The following is a 26261-nucleotide window of genomic DNA, read 5'->3' on the forward strand; positions in this document are numbered from 1 at the left end:
ACTTTATTTTTTGTTAATTCTTGCTTAGGCAGGTTCTCATTGAAGTCAATGGAAGTTTTGAGGGTAAAGTATGAACTTCAGGCTTAGGATAAGTATTTTGAGAGAAGACGTGAGGATTTGAAGGGATTTTGCCCCAAAAGCTCTTCATGTTTTAAAGAACCATAGCTGGGTTTACTATGTTGTAAACAGACAGTGTGCTCTTTCAATAGAGGACTTGCTATCTGCTGAAACCTTCCTCTGCCTCTACAAGCTATAAATGCCAGTTTTAAGCAAAACATGTCTTAACTATAAAACACTCTTCTGTAAACTTGTGAAGAAGTTTTATGTCTGTCTAGTTTTTATAGCTGTACCAACCTTTAATTTTCAAACTGAAGACTTGTAACCATCATGCAAGAAAATGGGTAAGTATTGAGCAGAAATTAAACTGAAATGTTATTCTGCTGGCTGTTATATCCTTATGTCTTGTACTTAGTCTGGTACATTTTTAGGAATAGAGGGACAAATATTTTCTCTGAGCCAAGATATGCCCAATATGCTGGTCTTTCCAACAGTGCGTAGTGATTACATTGCAGTAAGACGGGAGGGATCCGCCTTGATATTGACACGGTACTGGAACCAAAGGAATTTATGGCAGATTTGAAACCTGAAGTTACGTGGCAGCACTTTGCATCAGCATTCATTCCCTTGTTGTACGGATTCCAGAGGGGTGTTCTAACATAACAGTGATTAAGGCTATCCCTTTACTTTAAATGTCAGCTTATGTTGATGCATTTTATAACTGGGAATGCGGACAAGAGGCATGCTTCATCCTATGGGCACAGCCTCCCTCTGGGGAGGGGGTTGCCAAGGGTGACAGTTATAACTGACATCCCTTTTTCCACAGAAATCTTGTTGGTGGAAGCTGCCTGAAATAACATAGCTTTCAGTGCGCTGGTACATGCCTTCTCCAGACTTCACTATTCAGTTAGAGGACCTGAAGTTACGGTGTGTTGTAGTGTGACCCCCCCAAGCTTTCAGTTACCTACTATGCTACTGAAACCTGGGACAGTTTGATAAAAGTTGGTGTAGCCCTACTTTATGTTAAGGCACTAGTGATGCTGCTTCCCTCCAGAAAAAAACATGGCTGTCCCTGCACCCCTTTGCCAAAAGAAGCAGCACTGAGCTCCATGTGTGCACCTTCTGCAGTGGGTCACAGTGAACCCAGATACTCCACGCTCCTCTGATTCTTCCTCTTTCTCCGAGGAGTTTGAGTGTATGAACATAAGCATGCAAATAGAACAGAAAAAAATCTCTTCAGCAACTGCTTTTCTTTTTTCTTTTCTCTCCCTTTATATATTTCTTTTTTTTTTTTATTCCTTATCCCCTGAAATACTGTTGTGTTTTTTTTGTTTTCTCTTTCCATCTGCTTTCCTCTTCTTAATTCCTTTGTCCTAACACTACCGCTCTTCGTGTGATGAGATGGGCCAGACTCAGGTTTTTTGCTGTGGAGACCCACAGGGAATGTGGCAATCTGGAAGAGCACAGTTGGTTTTCAGTGGTTCTTTCATACTGGTGCAGGTCACTTGCCTAGAGCATGCTTTCTCCTACTCTACTTGATAAAGATATGAAGACTCCCTGTTATATCCATGGGGGTGACTTGATGTCGTGTTGGTTTCAGCGTAGCATGAAATCACACAAGCCCCTGGTGGGTGTCAGAGAATCAGTTGGCATTAGCATAGGTGGGTGGGTGATGTTGTCAAGAATGTCACGGAGGCATAACCGCCTCTGGTAATCCAATATGGGCTCTCCTTGGCGTGTGGACAAGTTGCTGTAAGAGTCCTTGTATAAACAATTTTCCTTCCAGCTCATGATAGCTCTCAGTGTGAAGTGTGCCTCATGACTAATTTATTCCACCCACAAGACTGAAAAGCCAGTGTGGGTTCTCGGCTTACTTGGGCATTGGTCAAGCCTTGAGACTCATTAGAAAAATAATAATGATTAAGTAGATCTCAGTGGCAAACTGAGCTTTACAGAACTTATGCTAAAATCAAACCAGCTTCTCTATTTTTTGTTTGTCTACGTACTACACAAGTGTTGGTGTATAGTCAAACAAATGCATCTCAAGTTCATGGATTATTATGCACTACTGCGTGCATGAGCTGACAGGAAGCTATTTAACAGACACATCAATGTCCTTAGTTTGACATGTTAGCATTCTTGGAGCAGTCAAACACACAGATTCCAATATCCCTCCTTAGCTCCAGAAATCAAATTGTCTTCCTACAGTGGGATTTAGTTTGTTTTGACTTGCTTTTAATTTCCTTCTCTCACTTCTTGAATTTTTTTTCCTGCTTTCCATTGTTTTCATAAAGAAGTTGGACGCCTTGTGTTACGTGCGTAACCTTGGACTGTATTCAACTCAAATAAGATAATAAAAAAAAAGTCTAGCAAATATGAGCTTAATTGCAGCGATAGCAAATATTATCCAAAGAAAGCAGAGTGCTAACTTCCAATGCAGTACAAAGAGAAATGCATTGAGTACAAACCCGAATTATTTTATTATAGTGAGAAGTGTAAATGTTTGTGGTAGAAATATTCTGTGATACTGTTTTTATAAGTATTTTTTAGTATTCTACTGCCAACATATTTTTCATGTGGACAGTTGCGACTTCGATGTTTTATAGCTTAAGAAATAAAAATCCTGCTAAGTGAAAGGTGTGTTCCATTTCTGGGATATTATTAATGTATTCATGATATGTGAAGCTTTACCAGGGCATCAGAATTGTAATATAACTTAGCATCAGTAATGAAGTATTATCAAATGTTCTTATTTGGATTATGGGGTCAGGCAGGCAGTGATTGTCCCTATATTTTTGTAGAGCATCTAGCACAACAATGACCAGGCTCCTTGGGAAGTATTGTGATAATTTTTTTTTTATTAGATAACATTTCTTGCTATTTGCAGAATGCCCTTACTGTTAGCTCCAAGTTGAACGGGATAGCTAATTCACAGTGGCTAGAGTAGCTGGGCTCCCTCACCTTCCATATGAAAGCTGATATTGCAATTGTGATTTCTTTCACCATGACTATTAAGGCTAATGGGAACAAGGCAAAACTCAGCATGAATGGTATGAGTGCCTAGAAGGGCAACCGCTGAAATTCTTCAGCTCCTTGTTTTGGTTTGGCACACTGAAATTTATGCTGCTGAGCAGAAGCTAGTTTCTTTATCTTGACTCTCAACTGCACTGTATGCCAGGTGCCATAGCACTTGCTTCTATTGTTTCTAACAAATTACTAATTGAGGGTCATAGTCTGACAATGGAGAGCACCAGCTCCTCACTTCTGAGTAGTCAGATTTGAAAGAAAAGTACTTTGAGAATCCCTCATTCAGAAGAAAAGATTTACAAGGCCATGAGTGTGTGTGAAGAAAAAAGTTCACATTGTCCAAACTTTCTTGTTGCCATTCTTGAGCAAGATACTAAAATCAAGTACATTCAGGATACCTGTGTGTGGGACTCCAGGCAAAGCCAGAAAGCCACTGTAAAGACTCTCAGGGTAGAATTCATCTCAATTAATTTTATGTATTTAGAAGTTAGATGTTTAAATCTAAGTTTGTCACCTTAGACATTCCAGGGAATGATTCATTTGCTCTGTTCAAAAGACTTATCTTGAGATGAGATGAATTGCCCTGTATGTGTGCCTGTTTCTTGCTATTGACCAATAAGACATCAGGGAGATACCTAAACTGGGGCAGACAAATGCCATCTCTGATGACTTGGATGGGGCTCAGTTCAAGTTTTATGCCAGATTAAAAAAAAAATCTGGTAATGATATAATCAAGTTGTACCCAACTATCTCTGAATATCTCAAAAATGCATCTCCTTTTCCAGTGTACATTAATTTGTAAGCAAAGGATGGAAAAAACTTTTTCCTGATGTTTTAATAAAGATTCCTAAAGTTTCAGTACCATAAAAATTGAAGCACTTGCTTCCCTGTTTTACGGAGTTATTTTGGTCATTGCACTGGAAAGATCTCAGAATAGGTGGAAGTTCTGGGTTTGGAGCCACAAGCCAACTGATCTATTTTATCAGCTTTCTGCTTTGTGAATCACTTTTCTTTCCTTGCTCCAGGTTCCAGTGCAGTGGTCTGATATGATCACGCTGAAAGCCAGAATGACCAATTATGGCCTACCTAGGTACCAGTGGCTGACCCATGCTTGGAATTTCTTCCAGAGGGAGGTAAGACGACAGTTAATTCATGAGCTAAAGTAATACAAGCTCATAAGTGTTATTTATCTGCTAAAGGAAAAGGTTTCTTTTTAAGTGAATAGGTAAATGCAAATTCATTTCATGTGAAACCCTGTGTAGTGATGATATCATTTAACATCACTTGCTATCCAACTCCTGAGCTTTTGTAGGCCCTAAAGACAGTAAAACACCAAAAAACCCAATGTTACTGAATTCAGTTAAATTGCTAACACTGTCTTCTCCTTTGCCAGTAAGGTTAGGACACCAACACCTTTTAGAATTATTATAACATTTAAGAATACAATGTATATAAAATAAAAAATCTGCAGGTAAAGTAAAATGAACATTTTTATATGCTATTTTATATTAAACTGTATTCCCCTTCCTGTGTGCTGTGTTAGTTTCCTTTCAGAGAGCTGTCATGGTTAAGATACGTGTTTAGCTAGAATTAAGTAGGAAAGGAAGTTTCCAAAAAGATGCCAATACTGTCTCTTTGGCTGAGGTTAGAGAAAGTGAACATGATTTTTATTTCCTTTGACCGGGGTGGGTGCGGGAAACAAACCAAAAAGCTGCCTTGTGTATTGACAGCTTTGCCCTCTAGCCTACTAAAATTCAGAACTGTTTTTAAAGAATGAACTACTATGTTACAAAAACATTAAATTGCCCAAGGTAAAACCCATTAACTCCAAATATGACTCAGTGCAGGAAGAGAACTCTTTAAATGCCTGTCATTGTGCTGCCCTTGTTGAAATGTTGAAATCTACCATTGTTGCACAGATTTCCTGTTTATTTAAACATTTCCTGGCAGGACTTGGTTAGTCTGTGTTTATACTAAAACCTAAAAGAAAGAGTGAGGACTATATGAGGTTAAACACCCCCCACCCTCCCAGTCCCCTGCTCTGGCTACACAAATGCTCTGTGAAACAGAGTAATCCTTCATATGCAGGTAGTGTTTGTGTCTGTTCTGTATCTGAGATAACATAATCAAATGGTCTCTATTTCCCTGAATAGAGCTGATAATGTATCCTGGTTTAAACATATAGGTTGATTAAATTAAAAGCTGCCTCTTATCCTCCTGGTTGTTATAGCATCATCATAATGGCTGGTTTTAATAGCAATATTAGTAATAAAACTTCAATTATGCCTTAACTCTTCCAGGGGAGAAAGAATTCCTTTTAGAAGTTAGATTTCCTATATTCCATTTCTGACCAGAGGAATGATTTGGGGAAAGTTTGAAGTGATCTGAGAAGGCTCTTTTACAGCTCCTAGTTAATTGATGGGCTCTCATTTTTATTCTGTCTGCTCATAACTCAGATGGTGGATTTGTGAGCCTGTTATGTGCTTAATGCCTGAATGAGCACTATGCTTAGGGCCCTTCTTCAGTCAGCGTTACAATTTTTTTTCCTAAAGAAAAAATTTGTAATTATGATTTTGTTCCCAACGATTCAGCCCTGATCAGCTTTGTGCTATTTCTTCTGTATCTTCTAACATCTGAGAGAGATGAGAAATGTATTTTCCCCATAACCTCCTTGCTGGTCTAATATCAGAGTTGTGACTATGCTAAGGAAGATGGGAGGGGTGAATTGAAGTCAGGAAGGAAGAACTGGGCAGGGGGAAGAAAAGATTTGAGAGTAAGAAAAGGATATTTAATGAGGTTGTCTTTGCAATTACAGTGAGGAGCCAAAGCTTGAGCTTTCCTTAGAAAGTCCCATGTTGGGAAGATTTTGACTGACTAACAAACTGATAAAAACAGAGTCATGAAAGATGTGGTGAGAAAGGAAGAAGTGAGATTTGTAAGAGGACTGGTAAAGTCAAGGCCCAGTGTGTGCCAATGTGGTGTCTGGGCACTGATCTGCTTGAGTCTGAGGAGTGGAGTGCTATACAGGACTCTGGCTCTGAAGCAGGTAAAGGGGGCAAATGTTCCCAAGCCCAAGGGTCAAAGGAACCAGATGATGAATCACAAACACTCAGACTGGTACTGGAGAACATCCAGACAGAAAAAAGCAACATCTTGTTCCTGCAGCAAGGCTTTTTTTCAGTAATATCAAGTCCCCGTCCACTGCTGAAGAAAATCTAATATAGCTGCTTCAGCCCTTTTTTATGTGAAAACAGCTAGGAATATGGTAGGCTGGTCGTTTGGCTTTAAATCTCTCTGTGCGCTTTGCGAAGACAGGTTGTTAGTCCTGGTGGTTTTTATAGCCAATTATGGCTCATCTGCTTTGCAGCCAGACTTTCTGCTTTTATGTTTGATTCTGTTGCAGTGTTTATTTTAGTGTGATATCCGCGCCCCCCCCCCCTTCTGTTTTCTTATTTTCCTTTCACCGTTTGTGATTGCTATACCTTTTTGGTCACTTTCTTCATCTCTCTTTCTTTTTTCTGTATTCAGGTAAATCTATGCTTTTTCTCATCTGGTTTGCAACAGATGTGTCCATAGTTGTAGCCTTGTAGGAATAGTCCTCACTAGTAAGACCTTAATCATCTTTTCGTACTGCTTCCTTCAGCCACAGCTATAGTTGTTCATTAGTCACCCTTCTGACATGAAATTATCATCTGTTAGTTTCTTGTAGTAAGGATAGCAGAATTACAGGGTAGGACAATTTCTGTGAAGCATCCTTTGAGGGAGCAGTTGGGATTTAAAGGACAGAGCAATATCATTGGCTGTTTCTGAGGTGTTCATTGGTCACGACATTACATTTTTCACATTGCTTTTATGTCAGAGTACAGCAGAATAAGATACATGGAAGCTCTTACAGATGTTTTTAGTCCTACGTAAATATTTTGAAAGTTGTTAATAGGAGTTTATTTAGCTTGTTTGATGACCTACTTTTACGAAGAATTATCATCATTATTGCTGATCTTGGCTAATCCTTCCTTTGCAGTTTAAATGTTGTGGGGTGGTGTACTTCACAGACTGGCTGGAAATGACAGAGATGGACTGGCCGCCTGACTCCTGTTGTGTCAGAGAGTTCCCAGGATGCTCTAAGCAGGCACATCATGAAGATCTCAGTGACCTTTATCAGGAGGTAAGAAGAAAAATGTGGGTATTTTGGAAGGCTTTGTACATTCTTCCTGATCCAGTAATTTTCCAAACTCATCACCTGCAGTGCAGCAGAAAGGTTTGTAGAGTAATTGTGTTTATGGAAAGTGTTTGTTGTGTTTATTCATGTTTATTATTTATTAATGCTGAAGCAGGGGAAGGAAGGAAGAATGAACCCACCCACCCTTGCCTGGAAGTGAGATAAGTTAGTAGCAATGAAATTAACATCTGAGATATGCTTAAACATTGAGGGTTTTTTTTATATTGGTTACACTGGAGTTGGAATTTGCTCCAATCAAAAAATAAAAAATCAGTTTTGGTGTAATGTCCAGTCTCCAGCTTGCCAACCTAAGAGCAATTCTACTTACTGTATTGTAATGAGGACTCTAGCGGTATGTACAGTGAAGGATGGTTTTGAGAAGTCCTTTGGAAGATGAGAGCTCTCTTGTTAACAGGGCTCATGCAAGGAGGCAGGTAATTCAGTTGCTCCGCTGTGAGCATGAAGCTGTGATGAAATGCTCTTTCTCTCTAACTCTACTACATTACAGTATGATGATTATTTTAAAAGAATAAAAAAAGCCTTAAAACAAGGAGAGGACCTATTTGAACTCAAAGTGTGTAAGGGAGGTGATCATGGTAGCAAGTCATTACTGTTCTTAAGGTGAAAATTATAAAAACAAGTAAATGTGTTCTCTACTAAAACTCTTTTAACTGTTCCTTCAAAAATGTTGTCTAAAGTCACCTTTGTCTGGAGACTGCTTTGCTACCTATGGTTTTTTTATGCTAAAAGACCTCTGAAGACCTTTAGTTATGGATTCAGTAGTGTCAGAATGACCAACAGTCCAGGTAGTCCAGTAGTGACAAAAAGCACGTCTCAGTCAATTAGTTATGAGGATCTGAGAAGAGGTGCATTCTTCGTTTGCTTGCTTTAAGAGTAATATAGGGTGCATAGGAAGGAGGACGAGCCTCAGAAGCATCCTTTCAAATGCTGCAGCATGAACATTTCTCTAGTGGACAGTGCAAATCTGCATTATGGAAGAGCACCCAAAGAACCATTTTATCTTGTCCCAGTCTCTTACCACTGTTCAAGACTCTTTCTTACAAGAATCTATTATGTGGCTTTCGTTCAGGAGCCATGGAGACATACCTCTGAAGCAGGGGAGATTCACTATATAAACAAACCAAAATGAATATTACCTATTGCCAGGAAACAATCGAGTTTTGGGGAAATGGCATCACTGATGTGGAGTGATTTGCTAGATTTGTATGGCATTGATTCTATGAGCAGAAATTACATAATCTAGTCTGGACTTTCAGACATCCATCCTAGGCCTTGTGTGCTTTCACTAGGAAGAGGTAGAGCGGCCAAAAGGCAGGTGCCTCAGAAGGCCAGTGTGTGCTAGGGAACCTTAAAGACAGTAGCAGAAGCTGTTTTCTTTCCACCAGCTATTGTAGAGCCTCTCCTGCCTCATGGCAAGGCTTGCAGCACTGGTTACACTTTACAAGTGTCAGTCTCTGAATGGGAAAGCTATTCAGGCTTCTTCTGGGGCCTGCTAGTCTCTTAAACATTCTTGAAGAACAACGAACTGTGTCTCACTCTGCAATAATGGTTGCTTTTTGTAATCCTGTTGCCAGTATTGATACCATACAGCCCAACTCTGCCATAGAGAGCCCTCAAGGAGTGTAAATGCATGGAAGCTGCAGAACGTTCATTTGCCCTGAGCATCCTTCCTGCTTGTATGAAAAAACAAGAGTATGTACGCAGTGTTACTCAATAAAAAACTAATTTCTGAGCTCAGGAAGCTCAAAAATTTCTGAGAAGGAATACTAGTCACTGGAGTGAGTGTCTTGTTGAAACTGCAGCGTTTTCTCATCTGATCTCTTCTGTTAACATTTAATTTCCACAGCCATATTCCACGAACGTGGTTCTCTGCGCACTTTGTATGTTCAGTTTCTTTTGGTTCTACTTGAAGAAAATTAATAGCCAATGATGATGTAGAACGTAAGGGCTGTGTTAAGACCCACATGATAAAAAGAAAGGCTGCCTGGCTTTTTTCCTAAAAGAAACCTGAAGGGCACAGTTATAGTTCTTCCCCTACCATACCCCAGAGTATTTTGGATGGGTTCAGCTCCTAGCAAAAATTTATTTTTGGTTCTGTACTGCAGAATCAGTTCCAAAAAGGGACAGGCTGTGTTCTGTTTTATCAGCCACAAAAATACTCCATTGCTTTTTGAGATATGTACAATATTTGGTTGGCAAAACATTTTTTTTTTTCCATGGTGCTTGCCTGTGGGTTGTCTCACAGGCTCATACAGTATACTTGCTAATATGTTTATCAGTATCATGCAAAACCAACTTAAACTTGCAGGGCTAATCTGTCTGACTTCTGCTTTGGAGAATGGAAGGAAAAAAGCTTTTTTAGAAAGTGAATCAAAACGAACTTGCATAGTCTGGTGGTTTGGGAGGGAGCCTGATGAGATTAGCCTCGCTAGCATAAATTGGCTTATGTAAATGCTTCGCAAGTCCATTCTGGTACTTCAGAAAAATTCTTTGTAGTACTTCAGAAAACTGAACTTTGATTTGTTGGCTGGGAATGATAAAACTGTTTTGTTGGAGCTGTACTGTAATTTTCTGCTGGGATCTCAGAGCTTTCTGTAGTCTAAGTTTGAATCCTTCACAATACAATTTTTGGAGAAAGAAAGGTGGCTTCCTTCTGCTTCAGAGTATTTTTCGCAGGAATCACGTTTCCCCTGCTGCCTTTTGAAAGCTATTTTTCAACTGTGTTAGTCTTCTTGGACTACTTTTATTCTGATGAGCTTCACCATTGGTGCAGTTCATGGAACAGACTAACCTTAGAAAGAGCGTGGTGGTGAGGGAAGTGCTTCACATGACGATCTGGCCTTGGAGGTTCGTTGTGGTCTGAGGACAACAGGAGCTCTGCCTGTCTTGTAATCGGGCACTGTAGCCTAAATAAAATGATTAGTAGGAGTTGCTATCTTCAGAAAAATCAAAATTGCATGTTCAATATTTTTTCTTTTGTTTTCTAGCATAATTCTGAGTGTACTCAAAATTTGAGTATACAACAGATCTGTTGAATATGCTGATGGTTTATCTTCTCTACTCTGAGAAGTGTCTTATTTAAGATCCGGTCCTTATTCTGTGATGTTGCAGTAAATCAGAAATATATGCTTTGCTTCCATTTTAAGACTGAAAATATGAAATGGCCTTTGTAATAAATATGAATCAGCTTTTTAATCCATAGCTCTGTAGGAGTTTGAAGCTAATACTTTTGAATCATTGCTGCAAAGTTTTATACTATTTTTGAGTCGTCAACAAGAGCTTCCCATTTAGTGACAAACTTTTACTTTTGCTGAGGAAAGTATATTTATGTACTCTTTAATTGCAGGCTACCAACTATGAATGTGTCACATAAGCAGAAATAAAATGCGTGAATGCGAGGATAACAGGGTGGCTGGATATTTCTCAATTTTGAAACTGATTTTGAATGTGTATTAGAGCAGAACTGTAAGAACATCATTAAATGGAGGAAGGCAGTCTGTCTAGGTTGGGCATAATTTGTCTCAGTTATGTGTCTGTACTGCAGGAGATGTAGGCATTAATGTTATTGCTCTCTGTTAATGGATGTTTCCTCTAGGCAACAAATGAACTGAATTTGAATACTGCTGTGGTTGAGCATTTTTAAATTGTGACCAGCATGTACCTTCATCCCTTAGAGTTATCAAAAGTATTAAAATGCAGCCAGTTTCTCTGTAATTAAAAACAAATTTAGAAAGTAGTATAATTACAACACTGTCTTTTAGTTGAAGAAAACAAAGACACCGATGAGACAATTTTTCTTCCTTGTCAAGTTCAGTTACATTGCTTTTTCTACAGTGGTTTTTTTCTTTTCAAATTTCAAAGAATCCACATTTACTCCTTGTTCCATGTCTAATCTATGTTAATGTTTAGAAAATGATACAATGGAATGATGAACAAAGACATTGAGATGCTTTAACTTTGGTACAATTATTATATAGTACATTAATGTTACTTAGATCCTAAATGAGAATCTGTTGACTCCAGTGTGAATTTTGTGTGTGAGGCAAGAATCAGGCCATACATCAAGTACATTCAGGACTGTAGCATTTGAAATTGTTGGCTTTGGGGAATTTCAGTGTGATTTAAAAGTGTTATTTATCGTGGCATGTCTTCAGATTCTGTCACTTTCATCAATTGCTTTCTTTTCATAGAAGAGCTGTAAGAGATATGTAGTAAGGATATAAATGCAAAAATGACATTTTGAAGATAATGCTCATTTTGATGTGTTCCTGACATCTTTTTCTGGGACTGATGCCTGTTGGTACTCTAGTGTTATCCCATCCAGATTATTACTCTGAATTTTCCCTTGGTGGTTGTGTTCCTTTGATTTCCTATAGCAGTAGGACAAGGGGTAATGGTTTTAAACTAAAAGAGGGTAGATTCAGACTAGATACAAGGAAGAAATTTTTTATGATGAGGGTGTTGAAACACTGGAACAGGTTGCCCAGAGAGGTGGTAGATGCCCCATCCCTGGAAATATTCAAGGTCAGGTTGGACAGGGCTCTGAGCAACCTGATCTAGTTGAAGATATCTCTGGTCATTGCAGGAGGGTTGGAATAGGTGACCTTTAAATGTCCCTTCCAACCCAAACCATTCTATGATTCTGTGCTTTCTGTGCTGTGAAGCCCTGCACAGTTTAGAATAGAGAATAAACATAGGCCAGAGTAGCTAAGGGCCCTCTCTTCAAGGTTTTATCCTTTCTAAGACTGGGCATCACCTTTCCTGAGCAACAAGTATCGTAGCTTATGTTTTCACTGTTATCCAATAGTTCCCAGAGCTGGCATCTCTTTGTGGATCCTTGCTGCCTTACAAGGGCTTGGGAGCTTTCCTGAAGCCTTGTGCAGTAATTAGTTGGGCATGTAAGCAACCTGTGGAGCATGCACTCATGGTTTGGAAAGAGCTAAATTTCTACTTCTGGGAAACATCAACTTGTGATGTTTTAACATAGTTCTATCAGACTTTTTCTGTGTTAATAATAATTATTCCGTAAATAATTGCAGAGGTGGTATATGTGACCACCTTCCTAATACAGCATGTGGATGGTCAGCTCTTTGGAGCAGGGTCTAGCTGCCTGCCTGGGTTTGTGCAGAGCCTGATGCAGCATGGGTTGTTACAGCTAGTCTCACAGTGGTTAATGTTCAGGACATTACTGTGCTTTAAGTAGTGATAGCCCAGCACAAGATACGAGGCAAAACTGGCTCTTGGTATAATACCATCACAATAATTGACAGGGAAGTTCCTACATTCAGATCAGAAATTAAGCCAGTTAATTTTAAAATACAGTCTATGGATAGGGGAGGTAGGCAGAGTGTAATTAGCATAAATGAATATGCTTTTGCAATGAGGAGAGGCTTCTAGTTCAAGAATAAAAAGCAGGAGTAATGCCACATGCATGTACGAAGTACTAAAGAAAGTCTGTTTGTACCCACTGCATTCTGGAAATTTGTCAAAAGTCCTCGGTTAAAGGTTATTCTGTTCGATTCTCCTTACTCAGATGGTGTCTGGAATGTAATGATTTTTCTGCTCCTTAAGGACTTTCTGCGGAACTAATAAACTGGCATATAATGAGTCCAGATAAAACACTAAAAAAGAGAAGGTGGGAAGAAACACTGATGAGGCTATGCAGGTCTGTAGATCTTTCCTAGAATATTGTTTTAACTTTAGACTTTTTCTACAAATAATCCCACAATCTGAAGAGTTTAAAATAATTGACAACTTTGAAGATCTGCAATTTAAGGAGAGAAACAAGAAGATTAAGAGGGTTTAATGGCTTTTAAACCTTTGCAAAACCAGTTGAGTTTCTTTAAAAATCAGTGACAGGTGATAGGAGCTCAGATCAACTTGGAGTGATTTCTGAATTGAAGAGTAGCACAGATCTCTTGGAGCTTGTTACATGCAGTAAACTCTCAGTGTATGAGAAAACTTAAGGATGGCATTATGGAAGAGATTAAAAAGTAGACAAAATAACTTTCAAAGTATTGTTTGAAAGAGCTGAGAGGGAAATTTTGGTGAGCCAGAAAAGCCAGGTTGAGCTAAACCTTGGGAACTGCAAGCCAAATAATATTGACTAATTTTTTTAATCTATTTTTGTTTCATAGGGATGCGGTAAAAAAATGTACACTTTTTTGAGGGGGACGAAGCAATTGCAAGTGCTGAGATTTCTAGGAATCTCTATTGGAGTGACACAGATCCTGGCTATGATCCTCACTATTACCTTGCTGTGGGCTCTGTACTATGACAGAAGGGATCCTGGAGCGGATCAGATCATGGCCCTGAAGAGTGATGCCTCGCAGCAGCTGTCGTGTCATTCCATAGAGCTACTGAAACCAAGCCTGACAAGGATCTTTGAACACACATCCATGGCAAACAGCTTTAGTACACACTTTGAAATGGAAGAGCTATAGGTGATGCAATGAATCTGAGAGGTCACAAAGGGTTTTAATTGGTTTTTGTTGTTGTTTTTATTCTGTTCCATCAAGTATGCCAAATATACCAGTCTTCGTATGCTTCAGAAAACAGCTGATGAATGGAAGTGAGAGAGGCCAGCATACAAAGAAGGATAAGACTGTCAGCCTCTTAGCCATGGCCTCAGCCATGAAACAGAGTTGATTTTGTTTGGTTGTTTTTTAAAAGGCACTCATTCACTGGGCACAGTAATATTTAATTTATTGTCACAAGCTGTGTGATGTGTAAAATACTGATTCATTCACAGGTAGACAGTACCTCTAAGGAAGCATCACGGGAAAGGAAGAGAAATACTCATCTTCTGAAGAAACGACTGTGCTTTGGACAAACAAAATGTGACTTCAGTTGAAATTGACTTTTACATTTTTAATAAGCCATTTGGAAAATGTCTTAATCAGGGATCTATGTATATATAATTGTGTGGTTTTGTGTGTACATGGAAAGCGGAACTGCAATTCAAGTCAATACTTGGATTTAAAAATTTGTGAGATTTGTAAAAAGGGCAAGATTTTCTTTTTTCTAACAAAACCTTTCTTAGCTGTTGTTGTTAAAGATGTTCTAAAACTTTATTTTTATCTAACTGTTTAATTTTTAATTTTAAATATATTAAACAGGGATTGAAAACAAAACTATGACTCTGGACAATAGACTTTAATTTTCTGAGTAGTTCTGGAAAATTCTTCTTTGAAACAGTTTGTACTGTGGACTGTTTCTTAGTGAAAAGAAAGAAAACCTTAAACATTCTTTCCAAAATGGGAATCAATATGGGAGTAGCACATTTTTATAGATAAATCTTTTCTCCCGTCTGTGATTCTCCTGAAGGTAGAAACAAAAGACTACAAGGAAAATGCTTACAGTTCTGGATGCTATTGCAATAATTGTAAAAGTACATAAAGAGAACTTACACTTCGGCGGCTTCTTCATTAAGAGCTCTCCTAGTGGCTTAAAATGCCAACTGGAAACAGCGTTAAAATGTATTTATTGAGGTGGGGAAAGTGCATTTTACTGTATTTTTATGAACAATGTTTATTTCATAGGATAATTTTTACAATTGGCCATGCTCCTGAAATATATATTTGTTCCACTGAGTACAGTAGTTTGTGGCAAATGGGTTTTTACATAATACTACATTTTAAAAATTCTTTCCTTTGTTTTGGAATTTGTAAAAGAAAAGGGGGGGGGGAAGCAAGGTGTGATTTGCTAGACAATAAAATTACTTTTGTCTTAAATTTCATAATGGCTTTTTTATTTTGAAGTCCTAGAGTGTGAATGCTTTGGGTGGGAGTTGGGAGGGTCTTCCTGCTAGTGTGAGTTAATTTGTTGTGTCTTTACCCATTCCACTTACTCTGTTGTGGAGAAGCTGCATTGTAAATTTCATTTTCTCTTTTTTATTGCTTCTGAGAAAGCTTCTTAAGGGCTCATGAAATTAAGCTCTTCAGTTGTGTGGGCTGTTGTTTGTTTTTTAGCAGTCTACATGTGGGTGTAATTATTTCACGGGTAGTATTGCAAGCAAGATTACTTTTCTGCTTTTGTACGTCTCCTACAGAGATGCTAATATTTTGGGAGGTAAGAAAAAGGCTAAAGGATAGTCCTTCCCAAAATTTTGCTTGGAGTATCTGTGTCAGAAATACTTTCTCATGCACTGTTTGGGAAGCCTTGTTGCCCAGCGTTACCGCAGACTTCCATCCTTCCCACTGCTTAACCTGGGCAGCATTTCTGTAGCTGAGGGCAAGGTTCCTATGTAGAAAAAGAGCAGGTGTCTAAGAAAGCCTGGATATAGACGAGCTCTAGATTTCAGAGTGCTGCAGAGACCTGTGATGCTACACAGTGGATTTGAGCCATTGTTGGTTTTTTCCCTGTTTTAAAAAAAAAAACAAAAAAAAGCCAAGCAAACCACAAATTGTGGAATCTTTTGATTGTGGATTGCATGGATTACATGTACACAGCTACATTCAGCTGTGGATTACAGCTGAATGTAGGGAATTTCACCATAAGTAATGTAAAAAAGGGCAGGAAGAAGTCCTGTCCTTTGTCCAGGAAATCCTGACACTTAGAGTTTTACCTAAGGAGTGTCTGGAAGCTCCCTTAGCTATGCTTCAGCTATCCCAAGTCCTCCCATGGGAGGACTCCCTGGGCTACCAGTGAGCGTTGCCTGTGTATCTTTTTGTGTGCAGGCTAGAGCTCATGAAGGAAGAAATATGGCAAGCTGGGCTAGGGAGATTTGTTGGAGAATTAGAGATACTGACAGCCCAGGTCATTTGATTTTAGGCTTCCCAGGTGGTGAGGAAGCACTGCCATTGGGCGTAGTCAGGTAATAACCTGACTAAGAGCAGAGGGATTGTTTGGGGTAGGGCTCCTTTGATACAGGACCAAGGTCCCAGACCAGTGTTTGTGGACGCCTATGATGGTGAACATCTGCAGTCTGAGTAACCTCACTTGGGCTTGGCTACCCAAATCCTGAGCCAATCTGTGTTCAGTACAGGGCTAGTTTCACTAGGGGAAAGACCCACATGCCAGGAATGACGGAAGTATTCCCTTCCCTAGTAAGGACTACTGATGAGTATTCTGGGAAAGAATCCTTCTATTTTGAGTATCTAACCACACTTGCCGAAATAGATCTCAGCTGTAAACTAGAATGCTTTCAAACTTTTTTCATTCACTGTGCTCAGGCTATGAGGTGTGTCTGCTTTTCTAGGGCTTGTTCAAAGAGCCTTAAAATTGATTGACTGGGCTGCTGTGAGCCTTTTCTTTTCCTGTAGAGCTTTACGATATACATAGGAGAGAGGCTGCTTGGCAAGAGGGGAACGTTTAGAGATACTTGCAGCAGTGAAAACTACTTCATCCTTTTATTTCCTTTTTCCCCTCAGTTTGCAGGAGTACCTGGAGGAGAATGATGGTGTGTTTGTTCTTCTCTGCAGCATAAACTGTAATGAACCAAATTTTTCTTGTTGCAACAAGCAACTATGGAGCCACTTCTCAACGTTTTTCACAGATTGCTTAATTGCTTAATGTTGAGGAGAGCATCTGTGTTAAAAAAAAAATGGGTCACCCCCTGCCTTCATCCGGTGTTTCCATTCAGCCTGTAGCTGTGGGGCTGTGTAAGGTTTGCACCACCCAGTCATGACTTGGGACTATAGGGATGCTTTTAGGAGGCAAAATACACTATTCTTGGTGTTTGAACAAGGTATTGCCTCATCTGCCAGCGGGTTGCATGACAAGGCTTTCTGAAGGAAACGTAACTATGTTTTCTGTTCTTTATAACTTCATTTTGTAAAAGCAACATGTAAATATAAGGGAATATATAAAGAATAAATAGTAAAATGAGAGGTTGTTGGTCACAGCAACTATACAGTTAAATATGATGGAGACAGCAATTTTCAAATAGTTTTTGAAGTTTTTACCACACAAGCATTATGTTTAATTCATATGAATTGCTATTATTGAAGTAAGATTGTATCTAAAACTTTAAAACTCCTGTATGATTGACTACATTTCTTTAAAAAAAATTGGGATGTCCTAAATACTTCAGAATTTTTATGCATCTACTTGCTTTTTATTCAGCACTCCCCCACCTTCAGTTGTTTCTTGTGCATAGATAATATGAAAATGGGTACCTTAAAAGTAGATAAATAGATAATGCAGGCAGGTAAGAAACTAAGCTGTCCAGATAATCACATAATCTTATGGACTTTGTCAATCTAAATATGTTGTTCACTCCTGACTGCTCTTTTAGCTGCATGTTTGCATGTCCTGTCAGCTGATTGCTATTCCAGAACACCTAAAAATCCTCAGGTGTTTCCACGGTCAATGGGAAAATAAAGTGCTGGTGGGCCCAAGATGCAGGAAAGAGAGCATATGACCTCCTAAGCACCCTCCCTGCCCAAAACTTCATGATCCTGTGTTTTCACTAATTTATCCTCCTCTAGACCTGTTTCCTCTCTGAAAGACACCCTTCTCCCTGAAGCAGCTGAGGTTGCATTGTGCTCTCCGCTGCAAAAGCCTCTTGGGTGTGAGCGTGTTTCTACAGTGAGTGTATCCAAAACCTCAAAATGTAAAGCATACGCTTTCTGTTTGTCTCCGGTAGTCATTTTATGGGAGGACAGTCGTTCTCCTTAGAAATGCTCTGGGGTGGTTCACAGGCAGGTATTACTTTTACCTCTTTGCCCCCCCAGAGCAGTGAGCTCCTGGCAGGGGTGGCTGTCATGCCTGCCAGTGCTTCGGTATGCACAGCTGATTGATCAGCGTCATCCGCACTGCCAGTTGTCCTTTGTAAGTGATACACAGTGTGTTGTTACCTGCTGTTATGCTACAAAAGGAGTTTGATCTCATCTGTGCACTAATATTTTATCAAGGGAATTTGATACCAGGTTTGAGGAGGCTCTGTAGCCTGAGCGGCTCAGCAGAGCAGTTGGTGTTGTGGACGTATTGAAAACATAGCGAATACTTTTAAAAAAGTACAGACAGAGAGGCTGAGTTTATATTGCTGGAAACAATTTAATGACCCAATTTTCTTTGCTGCTGCAGGCTGGGAAGGGAAGGGAAGGAAGGGTGATGGCCATTCACGCAGGAGGAGGGTAGCTCTGTGTTATAGAGCTGCGGCATCCTGGTCGTGGTGGCTTTGGTATGGTTTAGATGCACTCATGGCTTGCCTGGAATTAGTGTTGGGGACATTCGTTGCCCTCAGATTTAGTGTTCCTTCAATCTTACTAGGCAAAAAAAAAGTTCCATGAATAAGTTATTGCAAAACCAGGTTGACCCATTCAAGCATGCAGATGTTTTATTTAAATATTCCTCAAATGTCTATTTATTCAGCATAACACATGTATTATGCTGCCTTCTGAAATACCATATATGACTGTCAAACAAAATTGTCAAAACAACAACCTCGGTTTCTTTGTATGATACACAGAAATAATTACATTTCATGTACAGTACAGATGCATTTTACAGTCATCAACAGTCATTCACTACCAAAACAGCATTAAAATCACCTAAAACACCAAAAGAATGTGTATTTCCCCAATTCAGAATAAATTAATGATTTTGCATGTGACACATGGAAATAGGCGACAGGACTGGAATTCTGCAAAATCATACTAAATTATTCCTTAAGCTGCATTTTAAAAACGAAAGTACAAATTGCTTCAGGGCTATAACTGTTATGCAAGTGTATTGCTGTAGTGCATTCTTTTTAGTCCATATGAAAAGGAGAACAAAGAGATTTTAAAAAACACATGACCTGACAGAGTCGGTAGGTTTCCTGGGTTGGATGTAGTCTGTCCCAAAGTGGGTTTAGTAACTGCCTTTTTGCATTATTTACCTGATATAACTAGTCAAGAAGTACCGTGTGGCATAAAGAAATTGTTGCAGATTGCTAACATCAAGGCAGTTTTTTTATCAATAACTGTTTAGCAAAAGGTGGGGACCAAGCCATTTTTTGTATGAGTAATCATGGGTAGAAGTAGGATGCAAATGAAAATTCTGAGTCCATTCTGCCTCTCTTTTAAACCCCAGTAAAACTTACATAACCCACCAGCTTCAGCAGATCTACTGCAATTTTCCAACAGGGTAAAAGAGAGGAGAGCAACATCAGGTTGCAGAGTTCCTCAGAAGGAGTGCTCATCTGGGTCAGAGGACAGCCTGTGCTTCTGCTCTCTGTTAAGGTTTGAAAGAAATGTAGAAGCTCTGTTTACGATGAGTAAGTTACTCTGATTTGCAGAAAAAGTGGGAAGTTAACTGCAAATTAACCAAGCTTCCAACTAAGTAAAGAATAAGAAAAGAGAGTAATGCATGACATTATATACTTCTTTTAATTGCAGTTTAATTCTAATATGTGACATTGTATTTTGGTGTATATACTGTAGCATGATAGTCCATCATCTACTTTTCAATCTCTATTGACAGGTAGAAAGATCAGTATTTGTGTGCAGTAAAAAGTGTATCATCAGCAAGTTTCAGTTTTTAGTGGGTGTTTTCTCTTAATGTAAATTTTCAGGTCAGTAGAATGCTAGCAAATACTGTACTGAAACATACACTACTCAAACTATTAAATAACTGTGTTACTCATTTATTGTAATGGCATCTAATGCACTGAGCCTGTTGATTTATATGCATATTTTATTTTGCAGACATGCAATTATTTCTGATCCAGTGTTTTTGATGTATATATGTATGTATTGATATGCACATATTCCATGTATATTTGATGTATATGATGTATGGTATGTCATGTATATAGGAAGCATTATGATACATCTCCTAATGTACTCTCATTAAGAAAAATGACACTTTTTTATCAGAAAGGTTTCTGGTAACATCAATGTCTCTTAAAAATGAAGCCAAAAAGCCTTAACTAGTAGAGCCTTCATATTAGCTTTTAGGCCTGCCCATGTGGGTAAATTCCAATTGAAATAAACTGTATTTTTATAGCTTTGGGACCCAATCCATTATTCTATCAGTGTTCTTAGGTAGTTAAGTATCTTCACGCAATATAAATTCTCAAACGAATTTTAGGATGGAAGTTTACAGATAATTACAAAAAGAGTTTAGCCATCTTTTTTACTGAATATCTTTTGGTGTCTTCCAACGTAGCCAATACTCTGGATGCTGCAGAATGTCAACAAGGAAGGTTTGGAGATAAGTGTTAGCTGATTCCAAAAACACCTTTGTTGTAATTTTAATTCAAATAGGATTGATCCTGCAAGAGTACACTGGGACAAGAGGTTTGTTCTGAAAACACAGAAGTAGACAGGATGTCTACAGAAGAAAGGTCTGTGTTGATTCATCAGTAGCCTTGAAATCCCAGATAGTACGGTAATGTTGGAGTGGACAACAAACTGTGACAGAAATGGAGGACAGTGGACAAAAAGAACAATGACTGAATAGCTCATTTGTGGTGAACAGTTTGGCTGTAAGATTATTTAAAAGTTTGCCATTAGAAGTTTATAGTGTAGATGAAGTGGTGTAAAATACCTTAAAAAAAGAAATCCTGATTCCTGATACAACAGGTATACAATGACTTATTGCAGTTGTAACAGTACCTAGGAAGCAAGATAAAACAATAGTAAATATTGAACTAACTGAACACTTTTAGTTCACTAATGAATGTTTGAATAAGAAATACTGCATTTTTCAAAGGGAAGTTATTTGTACAACTACCATGGAACATTAACAATCAGTTTGTTGTAAGTGCACGGAAATGCCCCTTTCTACAGTAATATTTTATCATGCCTAATCTGAAAAACAACAAAAGTAAACTGAGATCACAGCTCCAAATAATTTCAGCATGCATTATGGTTGTAGTTCTTTCAGTCAGTACAAACATATTTCATATGAGCATTTTTTCTTTCATTTTTTGATAGTTTCTCAACAAGTTTGTGGTTTATTAACAGGAAAAAAAAAGACACGTTATCAAAATGTTTCTTGTTGTTTTGCATTCAGCAGGAAAACAGGTTTGTTTCCTTTTTTGTTTTGTGGCTTTTTTTTTTTTTTCTAAAAAGAGCTCTCATGATAAGAAGAAGCATCAATGGGGACATTTCATTGTGCTCATATAGTAAGTCAGGATGGTCACAGAAGATTCCCCCACGCATCAGTTTGAACAAGGGGTAGGAAACTCCTTTTGGTTCACACGCTACAACACTGAAACCCACAAAGTGTTTTGTTTCTCCTGAACCTCGGTCTGCGGCCGCTGGTGCACACGTCAAGGGGCGTTGTCTTTCTCAGCTCTCTCATTCCTCGCGACTCATTTCTCACTACTCGAGCTCAGCTTGCAAGTGGTCTTTATGCTAATTTATAAATAATTCCTTATTTTATAAAGCAGATACTCTGACAATGTTTCCTCCCGAATACTCGGGAGACTCTGGCCTATCATCTCCTTCAGGTGTGGTGACTGGAGGTGTCGGGATGCTAATTATTGCTGTAGTGACGTAAGGCTGCTCACAGTTTAGTTTAACGCACTCTTCCACTTTGGCATTTAAGCTGGAACGGCTGGAGGAAGAAACAAAAAGTCATGAAGAAAGAAAGACCACGTTACTTCAAACCTCTCGTGTGCCCGCTTCCACTCTGTCAGCCGTCTGTCTCCATCCTGCCCCGTTAGAGAGCTCAGAGGTGCAAAGTGGCACCACCCCACCACCCTGCACCCCGGCAGCAGGTGGTCCATGGCTATGTCCCGGGACAGGACCCCTTTCTCCCTTCCTTCCTGCCATTACAACACTTCTAAAAGTTTCTGGGCTCATCACCTAAGTGTTTCTGAGCAGGGGGAGCATTTGAGCTGCTCCCTGGGGAGCAAACTTTGCATAGCCAAATGACTTGCTATGCAGGAAAGTGGAAACTAAGGCATAGTCCCAGTCTCCTACAGAGTCCTGCATGCCATGCTTATTTAAGAACATTTTGTATCTTATGTGTCCTCAAGAGTAAGACACATTGATATATGCACTAATAAAGGTTAACGCGTTCATGGAGTTGCTGCAGTACCTCAGAGTCATAAGAAACTCATAAAACTCAGACCGTTTTGAGGTGAGACAGGCATCTTGTGCTTGTGTTTTTAGCTTGTTTTTTAGCACAAAGCCGGTGCTTTGTGTTTTTACATACTCTGTGACTAAAAGTATGGTGCAGGAAAGTCCTCTAGCAGAGAAAGGATGGATCCAGGCAGACTATTTCCTGAAAAGCTAAGACAGATTGGAGCTTTGTGCTGGCCAGGAGGCCTCATTGCACAGCAGCTGAAAAACTTTGGTAGCTACAAGCTGCTGGATTGTTCATGGAAGTGAAATCCAAACCTAGTGACTATACAAAGCAAGCCACTCAAAAAGTATCTTAACAAGAAAATCTCTATAGCAACTAGTGCTGAAAATGCTTCTTTTTTAAATGGCGGCATGTTTGAGTTCAATAGAAAACACTTCCGAGTCTCCTGAGACCTTTGCTGTGTTTTCAGAGGTGGTGTTTGGATGCACCTGAAAGCCAAATGCTTTACTTGTGAGAGTACAGAGATGTTCAGTAAATTACAGACTCTTAAACTGCACTTTCCTCACTTTCATAATAGCTCCTCAAACTAGGAAATACATTTTTCTTACCCATTTCATATTTTTTATTTAGAAAAGTCTTTCTTATGACTATTACACTTAGGACTCTGGGAATCATTTTTATTTCTCTGCTCTGTGGAAATGCGAGGAAGTCTCATTTGTCCTATGCTTCTGAACCAAACCAGTAGAAACAGCAGGGACAGACCTACCTTTCTCTTCCCACTTGCTGGTCTCGTATGTCTGAATTGCACATTTTTCTATGCTAAATTTTTCTTGTTATGTGTTTGTCCATGGCATATAATATTTGATGATCTATTTAAGTTGAGGTCCCTGGATGCTGTTTGCTGCGAATAGTTCACAGTAGTTTGTGGGGAGGGCGTGAGAGGGCAGAAATGGATGTAGAGAGACTATTCTGTATCTTGGATTAAGCTTGGAGCAAACTAAGTGCAGGATGTTTCAGCACTAGTGTCCATTTTTGGATGACTATCTGACGTTCATCTTTAGCCTCACAGCCTACCTGCAGAGGCCACAACACCTCTGCAGGTCTTCTTTAACGTGGTGTGCTGATGAATATGAAGTACCTGTTAGACAGAGGTGTCCTCTCCACACATCTGATCTGGATGGTGCTGAGCTCTTGTACGCTGCCTGGACGGCTGCCAGTGATGGTGGTGTTTGGGATGCGGTACGTCTTTTTATGTCTTCGTGAGCAGCAAGTGCTGGTAACACCTTGTTGAGATGAGAGAGAGGGGCTGTGGCTGGGGGGTCTATTGACTGTGGAAACCTCCATACAGCTCTCTTCATAGACTTGCTCATCCACAAACTCATGGTTCTAGCCCAGAGGAATCCAACAAAGGGAAAAAGCACACACAGAAAGATAATTAAAGTCAACATATTAATCATGATTGTTTAAAGGCTTAAATTGACACAACTGAATAAACTGGGAAAGTTAGACAGCTTGTTCTTGATTATAATGTTTAGGCCATATTAGCTTGGGCTGAATACCAATACAAATGTAAACACTGGAACAAAATGCTCAGAGCTCTAAATAAGAAAAAGTTAATCCAAATTACTTTGTAAAATAGCACATGATTGTAATGTAGTTTGCATTATAAATATCTGTATAATCTATGAAGTGCCACAAAATAGAGGATTATGTTTATTAATAAAAATGCACGTGGTGCTTATGTAAATGCTCTAAATGTCATTTGGAAATAAACAAGATTTATTGTATTGAACTATAATAAAATAAAAATCCTAAGTATTTTCCAGATGAGTTTATAAAGCTTCCTGCTGAATTACATGTTAGAAATTGGGATCTGGAACAGCATGTTTTGAGGCATGCATGTATGTAAAAGAAAATGATTCAATTAAATAGAAGTTTTGATTAGAAGAGATGAGACAGTTATTTAAAAGCGTCCAAAAAGTTCCTAATTACTGTAGATGGATGTATTGAAAGCAGTTTAGAAGACTGAGCATTTAGTTAAATAAAGTAGTCTTTATTCATGCAATCTTTGCTTAATCCTAGCATAGACAGTAGTTTTACAGGGTTGTCATAGAGCTGAATCCAAATTCAAGCAAACGGCTGGTTTACCTTTACTCAGTAGGTGATTAGGAAGCGTTTCACACATAGCTGTGATTTCCAAATTATCTTTGCATGCGCGAAAGACTGTGAAATAGTGGTGTTGCGGGGGGGTGGGGGGGGGGTGGGAGGCTGGGAATTTTTACAGTCATTTTAAAGTAGCAGCCCAAACTAAGCAGAGATTAAGGTATGTTTATGCGCAGTTTGAGAAAGCCTCCTTTTTTTAACAAAAAAATCTTTCCAGTTACTGCTGGAATCAGTCTGCATATTCTGAGAATGGTTTAGGGAGTGTTTTCTGGGTTGTTTTATGCTCTACTCAGTCTCGTTCACTTGAAGTTTGCTAGCCTGCTGTGTCTTTGTGTATTAGAATGAGAAACATTATTTTTTCCCCTAAAGAACGATGTGCTAATTGGAAAGGTGCTGATGTTTTCCAGGAGAATTGCAGTAGAGTGCTAATATAAAATATGTGAGCAAAGTAAATAGAGTAACAACTGTAGCCAAATATTTGCAACAAACGGAAATACCTTTATAGGCACATTATTCTTATTTCCATTTCTCCTGTTCTTCTTTACTCAGACATAAGTTTGTGTGGAAATGAATGGTGTTGAAGAATGACAATTTCCAGTGATATGGGAAGAAAGAACTTCCTTGAAAATTGACTTCTATAAGGCATATGTCAGTCACAATCAAGATTTTGAATGTGATAACACAGTGGACATAAAATTCCAAGAGAAAATTTACCTCATCGCCATCTTTAGATTACATTCAGTGGCTTACAGTATGTTTGCCAAGAACTCTGCTAGTTTTCCAATTAAAAGTAATTTTGTGCTTCCTAAAACTTTTATGGAGCAGCCAGCTCAATCCAATTCAACTCAATTCAATTTGTAGGGTCCATTAAAGAGGGTTATTGAGTGAACTTTCAATATAAACTGGAAACATTTTGAAACGATATAATGACTCAAGTTAATGTATTTGATTATACTTATTAATTAACTGTTCTTAAATCAGCTAAAAGTAGCCTGTAAAATATAACTTTCAGTGCAATTATTTTCATTTTTAATGTAATTTTCACAGATTTCCATAACATTGCCCACACTGCATTTTTTAGAGTGGAAGAGATCTTATCCTATTGACTTTAAAGTAAAGGAAAAGAGAAAATATGCCCTTGCTTAATATCATCTGGACTGATGCTTATACCAAATGATATTTCACAGGATGAGGCAAGGCTAAGAGGGCATGTCACCCTTGCTGTTATACCATGAACCAGCAACTTTCCAGATTCCACAAGCTGAGGGTCCAAAATTTCAAGTTCCCACTAAAATTTTAGGAATGCATGATCTGACCAGGCAGTGCAGGATACAATTTGGAACACCTGCCTACATTTTTGTGTTCATGTGTCATATGAACATCAGTGTCAGTAGCAGGACCCAACAAACAAGGAAAAAAGAAAGTAGATTATATGCAGCTTTAGGAAACAAGATAATACTTGCTTTATAGACTTACACTTTTTTTAAAAAAAGCTCTGTTTAAAAAAAAAGAAAAAAAGAAAAGGCTTACATATTCCACCATTATGATTAGAGGAAATGTAAAACTTTGGGAGCCAAATCCAACTCCCACCAAATTAATAGAATTTTTTTCCCATGATTTCTACGAGAGTTTGACAAGACCTGTGGCTACTACTACAGTTTTTAAATAAGTTTGTAATGTTCAAATGTGGAAAAAACTTTAAGACAGATCGCTATTATTGGGTTCTAGTACAAACTGTCTCAAAAAGATTCCAAAAGGACCCAGCCTGAATCTTGGGAAAGAAACCTCATTATACTCTGAATAGGAAGCA

The 26261-nt window shown here is 38.8% G+C and overlaps 2 protein-coding genes across 2 annotated transcripts in view; one reads left to right on the plus strand and one right to left on the minus strand.

The window, feature by feature from the left end:
• The window catches only part of TSPAN12 (tetraspanin 12), a 45920-nt gene extending 31581 nt beyond the window's left edge, over positions 1–14339 (plus strand). Inside the window, exons 5-7 of the mRNA XM_059816757.1 lie at positions 4110–4217; positions 7106–7249; positions 13462–14339. Of these exons, the coding sequence (XP_059672740.1) occupies positions 4110–4217; positions 7106–7249; positions 13462–13767 (558 nt within the window). The 3' untranslated portion in view covers positions 13768–14339. The remainder of the gene's footprint in view (positions 1–4109; positions 4218–7105; positions 7250–13461) is intronic.
• Positions 14340–21636: 7297 nt separating this feature from the next.
• Positions 21637–26261, minus strand: part of KCND2 (potassium voltage-gated channel subfamily D member 2) — a 291094-nt gene continuing 286469 nt past the window's right edge. Inside the window, exons 5-6 of the mRNA XM_059816890.1 lie at positions 23427–23674; positions 21637–21814 (exon numbers count right to left, since the gene is read on the minus strand). Of these exons, the coding sequence (XP_059672873.1) occupies positions 21637–21814; positions 23427–23674 (426 nt within the window). The remainder of the gene's footprint in view (positions 21815–23426; positions 23675–26261) is intronic.

The sequence above is a fragment of the Gavia stellata genome, chromosome 4 (genome assembly GCF_030936135.1).
Source record: "Gavia stellata isolate bGavSte3 chromosome 4, bGavSte3.hap2, whole genome shotgun sequence".
NCBI lineage: Eukaryota > Metazoa > Chordata > Aves > Gaviiformes > Gaviidae > Gavia > Gavia stellata.